This window comes from Melopsittacus undulatus, chromosome 19 (genome assembly GCF_012275295.1).
Source record: "Melopsittacus undulatus isolate bMelUnd1 chromosome 19, bMelUnd1.mat.Z, whole genome shotgun sequence".
NCBI classification, from domain to species: domain Eukaryota; kingdom Metazoa; phylum Chordata; class Aves; order Psittaciformes; family Psittaculidae; genus Melopsittacus; species Melopsittacus undulatus.
Genome location: NC_047545.1, coordinates 1,909,231 through 1,919,856, shown reverse-complemented (window position 1 = coordinate 1,919,856; position 10,626 = coordinate 1,909,231). Strand labels below are relative to the sequence as shown.

At 56.2% G+C, this 10,626-nt stretch overlaps 2 protein-coding genes across 5 annotated transcripts; both read right to left on the bottom strand.

Annotated features, from left to right (window-relative positions):
- Window positions 1-2,919: 2,919 nt before the first annotated feature.
- LOC101867949 (ectoderm-neural cortex protein 1-like) lies at window positions 2,920-6,001 on the bottom strand. The gene has a single exon (XM_005140783.3). The coding sequence runs from the start codon at window positions 5,843-5,845 to the stop codon at window positions 4,076-4,078; it is 1,770 nt and encodes a 589-aa protein (XP_005140840.2). The 5' UTR covers window positions 5,846-6,001; the 3' UTR covers window positions 2,920-4,075.
- A 1,510-nt stretch (window positions 6,002-7,511) lies between these two features.
- On the bottom strand, window positions 7,512-10,597 carry PEX11G (peroxisomal biogenesis factor 11 gamma). 4 transcript variants are annotated; one of them, XM_031054605.2, is made up of 5 exons: window positions 10,504-10,597; window positions 9,669-9,887; window positions 9,408-9,586; window positions 8,696-8,743; window positions 7,512-8,572 (listed from the first exon to the last, which is right to left on the bottom strand). In XM_031054605.2, the coding sequence occupies exons 1-5, from the start codon at window positions 10,567-10,569 to the stop codon at window positions 8,347-8,349; spliced, it is 738 nt and encodes a 245-aa protein (XP_030910465.2). In that variant the 5' UTR covers window positions 10,570-10,597; the 3' UTR covers window positions 7,512-8,346. The 4 variants fall into 4 exon arrangements, with proteins under 4 accessions (XP_030910465.2, XP_005140849.2, XP_030910463.2 ...); XM_005140792.3 differs by having other exon boundaries at window positions 7,512-8,575; window positions 10,504-10,584; XM_031054603.2 differs by lacking the exon at window positions 10,504-10,597 and having other exon boundaries at window positions 7,512-8,575; window positions 9,669-10,497.
- Window positions 10,598-10,626: the final 29 nt, after the last annotated feature.

Genomic DNA, 10,626 nt, shown 5'->3' with positions numbered 1-10,626 from the left:
GGTTCCCATATGTGCAGCTGAGATTCATTGGCAAGCAGATGCTTGAGGACAACCATGCACAAAGGATGTTGGCTCCATAGTGTGCTCTGACACTGGGAATGTGCTGGTTTCTGCCTTTCCCTTTCCTCATCCCTGTGATTCAAATCCGGTTTGATTTCTCATCCCAGCGATGGGGCCAGCCCAAGGCTCAATAGATGAGGGATGTGGGACCTGTCTTTGTGTGGTGCCTTCACTGTTTGCTGCTTCTCGGCCCATGGGATCTGGCAGAGGATAAAAGCCAAACCCTCTCAGAGTGTGTGATACATGGGACACTGCTGCACACAGGGGAGGCTCAAACGGGACAGGGATTGCTTTGTTCTGGGGCCCCATGTACAACATGGATATGCCCCTTCCCATGTCCGGGCAGTGGCTGGTGCCTCTTTGCTGCATGGGGCACAGTATGGTGCTCAGCCTGGAGCTATCCCATGTCACATGCAGATCTTGCAGGGGATTTCAGGCAGTGTTGTCCTTTTCTCCCCCTTCCACAGCACAAAAGTAATGGATGAAATCCATGTGTGGAGTTTGTGCTTTGCTTTTCCTGGGCTGCCATGAGTTGTCATTGTAGCAGCAGCACATACCCCAGTGCCTTGCTAGGTGCATGGGGGTGTACTGCAGAACTCTGGCATGACCCATAGCCAGTCTGAGCCAGAAAAGGGAATTTCTCAGTTATTCCTATGCTGGTTTCTGAGGTTAACATCCCTGTGTATCCGCAGTGGGGAAGGGGAAAGGCTCTGTGATGCTCTGGCACTCCGGCAGCAGGGGATGCTCAGCAGAGAGCATCCAAGGCAAGAAGCAGTGTAGTTGTGTTCAAATCAATGCATCCATGAGTATGTTGTGGCCGGGAGGGAGGTGGCTGAGCCTGAGGATCTATTTCCCTGCCTTTGGTGGCTTGTAGGGTCTGTGTGAGAAGAGGAATATCCATGGGACAGGGATGTCACAGGCTGGGGCTTGGAGCCTCCCCGTGCCCATGTGCGTTGCCTCTTCCAGATGTGGTTGTGGGTTGGGGTCTCCTGCAGCTGGAGGGGTGAGGCCACAAAGTGGGTTCTGGGCTAGGAGGAGAGGCCTATGTTGAGGTTCTGAATGAACTCTGTTCAGTCATGGGTTTGTGTCCCAGTAACCAAATGAAGCCCCTGCACCAAACTCACTGAAACCCTCCGGCCCAGATCAATGCATGGAAACCCCAGACTGGGAAAACAGGTCTGTTGGGATGACTTCAGGCATGCAGAAGGTGCCGAGATCGCCCCAGGGGTGCTCCCTGCTGTACCCAGAGCCGGTTCCTGCCCCAGGAGGTGGGGCTGGAGGGACACCATGGGGCTCTCTGCCAGATGGAGGAGGATGAAAGCCATGGAAAGCAGCTCTGGCTTCGTTGCCAAGCCCAGGTGTGCTTGAAGTGCTGGTTTCCCGGAGAGCTGCTGGGCTGTGAGTACAGCTTGAAGGGAGGAAATGAATGAGAGAGGCTCACAAAGGGCTCACAGGGCTGCAGATGCCACGAGGGTGGCACAGGAGGCTGATGGACCTAGAAGTGACTTTGTCCCTGGTGCCAAAGGTGGATGTGGTTGGGAGCCAGCGTTCACTGCCTGGCAGCACAATGGAACCAGCTGCTGCTCAAATGGCTGTGGATGAAACCTCTGCTCCACTGCCTGCCTGAGCAAAGCTGGACTTTGTCCAGTGCTCGGGAGTAGCTGTAGGGATGGCAAAGGTGAAGCAGCTCCAGGCTCTCTAACAGGGATGGGGATGATTCCCTGCTGCTTCTAGTGCTGTGCTGTGACTTTCCTATGGGCTGCAGGCTTGCTTGTGTACGAGGCATGGCCAGGCTGGGAGCTGCCCCATGCTCCAGCTGCTGGGTCAGAGAATCCCAGCATGGTTTGGGTTGGAAGGGACCTTAAAGCTCCTCCAGCTCCAACCCCTGCCATGGGGACCCCTTCCACTGGAGCAGCTGCTCCAAGCCCCTGTGTCCAACCTGGCCTTGAGCACTGCCAGGGATGGGGCAGCCACAGCTTCTCTGGGCACCCTGTGCCAGCGCCTCAGCACCCTCACAGGGAACAGCTTCTGCCTAAGAGCTCAGCTCAGTCTCCCCTCTCTTGGGCAGGTTCAAGCCATTCCCCTTGGCCTGTCCCTACAGGCCCTTGTCCCAAGCCCCTCTCCAGATCTAAGAGGTCTTTTCCAACCTAAATGATTCCATTCTGGGTTTGCAGGGCAGGCTCTGGGCTGCTGTCCCCTGCAGCCTCCCATTGGCCTCTGCACTGATGGCAAGGTGAGGGCATATGAAGCCAGCGGCTGAGAGCGACAGGGGCATCAGGACCCAGAAGGGAGATGAAGTCAGCTCATCCACTGCAGCCACCCGCAGCAGGGCAGCTCTTCCTCCCAGTCTTGCCAGTTCCTGCCTGTACCAGTAGCTAGGAAGGGCTGTGCCATTGATTTATTGAGCTCTGGAAGTGAATAATGGATCGCACCCAAACCCTGCTGCTGCGGTGAGACAGTTGCACCTTCCCTCTGACCATGCTGATTCTTGTCTCCTACCTCCCACCCATAACAGAGCCTTCCCTTCCCAGCCCTGCTGCCATGGCCTGGAGCACACAGCCCTTGGGGCAGAAGCAGCAGAGCTTCCCTGCATTCCTTTTGGCAGTGAGGAATCCCAGCTCTGCAGAGGATGCTGCCAGGTAAGGGCAGAGAACAGCTCAATCTATGGAGCTTGGAACAGATCTATGTGCCCTTCAGAGCCTGAAGGCAGTACCAGAGCTTTCCCGAGTCCCGTATGGCTGATAAGAGGAAGATGGGAGCCTTTGATGGCTGATGGAGGTTTGGACTCAAGCAGGGAATGCTCTTCACTATTTGCCTCAAGTGTGGCTGGGAAAACCAGTATAAAGACAAGGGACACAGTGGGTTTTATTGGGGTTTATTGAAGCAGCTCCAGGCTGAGTAATAAACACACACAACTGCTCTATATTAACATAGAAAGCACAGAACCAGCCCATGGGCAAAGCACTGTCACGTGTGAAGACATCTGCAGGCAGCAGCACAGTCCAGAGCCTGCTGCCAGTGACTTGGGAGCTTCCTGAGTCCATCCCAGTAAGGCTTAACCCAGAACCTTCCTCTGGTTCCCCCTCTGATGCCAAGGAGATCCATGCATCCAGGTCAGACTTGCTGGGTACCAGGAGGCTCCTGCTGCCCCTGTCTTCTGCCTGGAGCCTTGGGAGAGGCACTGGCACAATGAGGTGTGAAGCTGCCCATTGCCCTCTGCACCCAGGGGTTTCCTATAGGCAGCATGGATGCTCCATCACCTTAAGGAAGCTCCTTTGGGTAATTCATCTCTTGCAAGGGGGAAAGAAGAAAAACCCTGCAGGGATCTGTGATGTTCTGGCACTTTTCCTGCCTTTAGAAAGGCTCCATTCCAGCTGCAAACTTCCAACGAGTTAATGGCTGTGTTACAGGCAGGAAATGGCATGAAAGGGACACCAGGGAATAATTAGAAGCAGAGAAACCCTGTGTTTATATGCAGACAGGGCTTGTCTTGCAAACGCCATTACCAACCATTCTGGGACTAAATCCCAGCTCTAATCTTGCCCTGGCACCAGCTCCCGCAAGACATCTGGGTGCCACCAGATTAACCATGGCACCGGGAGGAGGAGGAGGCTGTGCTAAAAGCAGCCTCCCATGGCACCGCTGGGTCTCAACCAGCGACTGAGGAGCCTTCTGCACCAGGGCTGACACCCAATCCTCCCCACAGACAGCATTCCCCAGAGTCTTTGCATAGGCCAAGCAGCAGTGGAAGGGCTGGGATGCCAGCTTAAGTGGCTGTTATTAATACTAATCTTCTCCCCGCAGCTTTTCAGCACCTAAAGAGACGTTTGTTCTCCCTCCCGCAGAGCTTTACATCAAACCACCAGCCTGGGAGCACGTTTGGGATGCTCTGTTCCCTACAACTCCAGTCCCAATCTGCTTCCATATCCCTCTGCCCCTCCGGGTTCACCCCTTGCGCAGCACAGAGAGGAGCTCTGGGTTGACCCACACCTATTACCTCCCATGTCCTTGTGCCTCAGGCAGACAGGTACTTCCAGGTGCTGATGAAGGCGGTGGGGATGAGGGAGTAAGGCACAGTGGTGATGCTGCTCCACGTGTCGGATGCTGGGTCATAACAATCCAGTGTCTTGCAGCGCTGAGCCCCACAGTACCCCCCAACCACATACAGTCTGTTCCCCGAGGTCACAGCGCGGCAGCTGATGCGTTTCCCGGTGACATCCCCAAACTTGGACCACTGGAAGGTGTCGCTATGGAAGCGGTAAGCGGAGCTGGCCGAGAACTCGGTGTCCCCACCGATGACGATGATGTGGATGCCAACCACAGCAGCAGCCGTGTACCGCCAGGGCTGCGGGCAGCATGTGGGCACCGTCCAGCGGTTCTGGCACGGGTCAAAGCACTGCACCTTGGGCAGCTTGTCCTGGTTGGCACTGGTGCCACCGAAGACGAACAGCTTCATCTTGGCCCCAACCACGGCAGCATTGCTGACGCCTTCACGGAGAGGAGCCACCAAGGACCACTTGTCCAGCTGTGGGTCATAGTGTTCCACTTGCTTGAGGGAGACGGAAGGAGAGGCTGGGAAGGCAGCGCTCCCTGCCGTGTGCCCCCCCACCACGTACAGGCAGTGGTCCAGCTCGGCAGAGCCGTGGCCAAACCGTGCCACCAACATGGGAGCAGCTTTTGCCCATTCATCGTGGAGGGTGTCATAAACCCACACGTCTTTGGATGTGCCGTTCTCGGAGCCTTTGCCACCGGTGATGTACACCTTGCAGCCGATGGCACAGGCGCTGCACTCCTTGCGAGGGCTTGGGATGTCAGCACGGGGGATGATCTCGCTGGTTGTAGGATCCAGCATGTAAATCTTGTCACACATGAAGGTCTGGCCCCCCAGCAGCAGCAGGGCCTGGCTGAGCTTGCGGGGTCGGGCACAGCAGCCGGTCACCAGGCCGTCGTTCTGCAGGAGCTTCATCTTGCACCGGACGGCATCAGCCACGATCTCCTCGCCCAGTTTGTGGCTGGTCACCAGTTTCTCGCAGGCCACTTGATGGCGCAGGTAGGACTCGGGCAGCAGGGCCAGGCGCACCGAGCGCAGCAGCTCGGGCAGCACTTCATGGCGCCGGGGCAAATCATACCGGATCCAACCCATAACAGCCTCATAGACCAACGTCTCATCCTCCACCTCCAGCTCCTCGCTCTCCACCAGCTCCAGCAGCTTGTCCTTGGGCAGCCGCAGGAAGTCTTCGGTCTTGCAGAGGGAGGTGAAATGGGCCAACGCCATCCTCCAGGACAGCTCCAGCAGCCGCTCGCAGCAGTGGGCATCGGACAGCAGCAGCATGTTCAGGCAGTTACCGGGGGACAGGTTCTTCTCCAGGAAGTCAGCGGAAGCATCGCGGATATCCTGGAACTGCAGCATGTCCCCAGCCTCCAGCAGGGACTCTGCGTTCTCCTCGTTGATCAGCACCCGTGCAGAGTACGCATAGTCCAGCAGCAGCTCCAGCACCTCGGGGTGCAGGGAGTCGTGGAAGTTGACTTCGGTGTCCCTGCTCTCCTTCAGCCCCCCGCTGAACATGGCATCGAAGTAGCGGCTGCAGGCGGCCAGGACCGCCCGGTGGCAGGGGAAGCTCCGGTTCCCCGCTCGCAGCACCACGTCGGTGAAGAGGCGCCGCTGGCGGAGCAGGTTGAGGTGGGTCAGGAGGCTGTCGGCGTGGGCCGGTTTGTGGAACAGGTGGATGTTCATGGAGCCGGAGCTCGAACGGGATTTCCGGTTCTCGTGGCTGCTCACGGACATGGTGCTGGGGCCAAGGGAACACCGGAGACAGCGCAGGAAGCACCGGGACTGCGGTAAGAGGAGACCGGAGGGGGGGGGGACACACGGCACCAACGGGATCCGAGCAGCGCCCGGTGCCGGTGACCGCTCCCGGTGCTGCCCGCACCGCACCCCGCCGCGTGGCCGCCCCGGCCCCGCCCCCGGCCGCCCCGGCCCCGCCCCCGGCCGCCGGAACAGCCAATCAGCGGCCGCTCTTTTTTTGTGAATGAGAGACGGGGCAGGACGTGCGCATGCGCCGCCCATTAACCCCTGCGTGTCCGGTTGTGCCCCCCCCCCCCCCGAGCCCCGTTGTCCGCCCCGGTCTGAAGCCGTCTGCAGCCCCGGTGATGCCGTCACTCTACCGAAGGGACGGGAGATCCAGGCTGGGTTCCCCTAACCCTAACCCTTAGAGCTCGGCTGCTTGTATGGTCACTGCCGGACCCCATCCATCCTTCCATCATCCATCATCCATCCATCCATCATCCATCCATCCATCCTCCCATCATCCATCATCCATCATCCATCCATCCATCCATCATCCATCCATCCTTCCATCATCCATCATCCATTCATCCATCATCCATCCATCCACATTTAGGAAGTGTTTTCCTGAGTGGAGCAAAGCAGGAGCCGGGTTGGGCTGATGGCCACAGCAGAAAAGAGGAAAAATCACCCCAAAAAGGCAGTTTTGTGGAGGATGGGGGCTGTGTGTGCAAGGGTTGCCAGTGCTGCCCTATGGAGGTGGCTGCAGCCACCACAGGGGCTCGAGTGCTCTGTGCCAGTGCCACTGCCCCACAGAAACGCACAGCTTTCGGAATGACCATAGTTTGCTTTATCTTTGCTTTCCCCTGCACTTCCCAATGGCTCAACATGGAAGCAAATGCACTTGGAGCAGCTGAGAGGGGCCCTTGTCTATGTTAAAACTGAAAGTGTGGTATAGAGTTTTATCATTTTGGTATCAGAGATGTATTCGGGTTCTTTTAGATCTCTGTAGGTGCCACACTGAGTGGGATGGGGTATCCAGGACTGACTTCATGAGGTTAAGGATCTGAAAAGAGAGAATCTGGTTTCTTATTAACCCCACAAAACACAGCAGGAGCCACTGCAGGGTGACAGGAGCAGGCAGCAGCTGCAGCCGTCCCTGAGCAGGACCCAGGCACAGGCTCTGTAGGGAAAAGCAAACCCAAGTTCCTTCGGGTTTGTTCTGCCTCCTCTGCCCCCAAAGCTGGAGCTCTGACAGCAAACCGGGAGTGCAGTCAGGAAGGTGTCCTCGGGGGTGCACTGCAGATAAAGAGCAAGGACAGGGCAAAGGATAAGGAGTATCGAGTCCTCACTCTGCCCTTTGGACACAGGCAGGAGATAGCTTCACGTGTCCGTTCCAAAAGCAACACCACCAAAGAGGAGGTGGGAGCTCCCAGCTACAGGAGCACGAGCTCCACACACGCTAAAGCACAACTCCTTTCCAAGGGTGCATTTTCCTGCTGCTTCCTTAGGTGCTCCCAATTCTTCTGGTACAACAAAGGCTGGTAACCTGCAAGCTCCCACAGCGCAAACGTTTCCTGTTGCCCAGGCACCCCTTGGAGCTTTCTAGAGCCAGCTCAAAGCAGTTTGCCCAGTTATCAGGAAGGAAGGCTCACTCAAGGCCGACTTAGAAGCATTCATCTCGTTTATTATTGGCACCACCTAGAAATATAACTGTAAACCTCATCTTGGCACGGGTTTGATTGGTTCTCTGAACGGGGATTAACACATTCGCTGCTTCTTCAAGGATCGAGTCCGGTGGCTGATGCCGGAGCCTGGTACAAGAGCTCCACCCGGCGGCAGTCCAGCAAGGCACGGCTGGAGCCTCGGGGCAGCTTCTCCTTCACCCCCAGTGTCCCAGCTTCAGTATATCTCCTTAATGAGCAACACGGACGCGAAGAAACACGGCTCCCAGTGGTTCTTTCCTTCCTTTCTCGCCTCCAGAGAAACACAACCAACACAAAATAACCGCTGGCTCCTGGGGGCAGCAGTTCTGGGCTCAAACACTGGAATACCCGATGGAGAAACTGCCATGATCCAGGTCACCTCCCAAGGCACCACACTCGGGCTCACAGGATCCAGGTCTCGGAAGTTTTGTGTGGCAGAACCATGGCTGGTTTCCCATCTAATGCTGACTTTGTGCGCTTTGAAGTGACAGCGAAGACTGGAGGGTTGTGTTTGTGTTTTGGGATGGAGGATGGAAGCCTGGAAGTGGTTTTCCCTATTTTACCAAGCCTAGGTTTTTTGATTTGTCAGAGGATTCACCTGAAAGATTTCTCAATGGAGTGATAACAATCATTAGCTGCAAACAACCCTCTCTGTAATAGACATCGTGATTACAGTCCCAATTACAGGCTGGGTGAAATCACTATCATTGCCTCCCAGCAGAGTTAAAGTTCACCCTGCCTCACTAAAAGCATCTTCACCAGGTAAAAACTGAGCTCCCGAAGCTTAATGATGGTTTAGGCAGCTTCAGAATGCCCTCCTCTAGAGGCTTGGTAGATACCTATCAGGGAAGATACAGTCCCCAGGAGACCAACTAACCATGGAGGAAACCTTCCAGCCCACAGGAATCCTGGAGGCAGCCAATGGATTGCGTTGGAGAGATCTGCCACTTGTGCAAGGATGCTCAGGACTTCAGCCTTCACTTGGGCTTTCACTTCCTTCTGCCTCCGAGGTGAAGATGTCCTGCTGGAAGCAAAAGAAACGTGAGTGATAACCCATCATGTATTAACAATTAGTGACAGCTCACAAATGAGAACAGGTAGAGCTGTGTTAAACGAGCTGGATGTCCAAGGAGGGCAATCATACCCCTTGTGCTGCTTCAGCTTTCTTAACTGCCCCAAGATTCTGAGGGATCTGAAAACAAGACAACAGAGTTATCTCCCCTATAGCAAAGGGATGGGTGGTTTTCTCAACATGAACTGCATCTGTGAGGAAAAGCTGCTGCCTGGAGGGCCATTCATTTAATCCAGATTAAACCCAGAATCATGGAACAGCAGCTTGGAAGGGAATTCAAGGATCATCTGCTCCAACCTTTCTAGGCAAAGCATGACCCTGACTAGATGGCCCATCACCAAAGCCACATCCTAACAGTGACCGACACTGGGGAGTCCCCCACTTCTCTGGGGAGATCACTCCAATGGCTGATTGTTCTCATGATGAACATCTTTCCTCTTGTGTCCAGCCAGGGTCTCCCTAAGAGTAACTCCTCCCCATTACCCCTCATCCTTTCCAAGCCACACCTTGGGAAAAGGGAGTCTCCATTGTCCTTGTAGCCACTCTAACTCCAGGAACATGGTGATAAGGTCTTCCCTGATCCTTCTTTTCCCAGGGCTAAACAGACTCACCTCTCTCAGCCTTTCAGCACACGGCTGCCCTGTCCTTGGATCATCGTTGTGGCCCTGTTCCAGCCCATCCACATCTTCCTTTGCTATAGCAAGACCCAAACCTAAGCCCAGGATTCCAGGAGGAGCCTGCCACGCGCGGACTCACTCCATTCCCTACCCACATCCCACCTTACCGCAGGATACCCAGGAGCAGGGACGATGCCCAGAGCCCCATGCTCAGGGTCCACCACTTCTGAGCGCGGGCACGGATGATGCCAGCATCAGCAGCCCACGCCATGTGCTCGCAGGGGTAGTACAGCTGGTTGGCCACATTGCAGAGCACCGACAGCACCCGCACCAGCCCATCCTCGTCCTGTGGGGGGGGGAACACGCACTGGTTCCTGCGGTGGGACCCGGGGGGTAAAGGGGGGCGGCCGGTCCCATCCTGCACTCACCTTGGGCCCCAGCCCATAGCCGCAGCTGGAGCTGAGCATGGCCAGGTCATCGAAGAGGCGCAGGGCTGTGCGGCAGGCGCTCAGCTCCGCGGACACAGCCAGCAGGCTCCGGGGCAGCCCCGACGGGGCGGCCTGCGGCCCGGCCAGAGCCCCCCCGGCCACAGCCCCACCGGCCAGAGCCCCACCGGCCAGCTGGCAGCCATAGCAGAGCGCACGGACCTGCGGCCAGGGTGGGACAGAGACAGGAATGGTGAACTTAGGGGTCCTTATCGCCATGTACTTAGTGTGAAACCAGCCCTCCTGTGTGACCATAAGGGCTCCTGTCAATACAATGATGGAAGGGAAGGAGAAACAAAGGGGATAATCTCTCCTAATCCTTTGTTTTTCAAAGGATGCTTCCGTTTAACTGTTTGGTTTAAGGAGGTTAGATACTCAGAGATACATCTTGTCACAGGATGCTGCAAACTTGGCTACCAAGCATATAACCATATAAGATATAGAACAAAACGTTAAGACCACGTTAAGCTTGTAAGCGTTTTTGTGTTAATACCTTACCAAGAAAGTTCAGCAACGTCTTCACCGGAGAAAGACCCAAAAAACAAGCACAGAACAAACGGAAGGGGCCACGGCGACATTGGGGTACAGAAGACAACGGGATTGGCTAAAACCCAAGACTGAGAAGTACAAGAGCCTATACCCCTATGATCCCGGTGTGCGGCCTCGGTGCAGCGGAGCCTCCCCAGCGCCCCTCGCTTATTCCCTCTCGATATTAATCAATGTAAATGACATTAATTGGACCAGACCAACACGTTTATAACCGGTCCCCCTCACTCACCGCCCGGTCCCGGCCCCGGTGCGTCTCCAACGCAGCCACCAGGCCGCTGAGGGTGCTCGCCGCCATGGCAACGCTTCCGGGACGTGACGTCACGGCGCGGGGCTCGCCGGGAAGCCGTCGCTA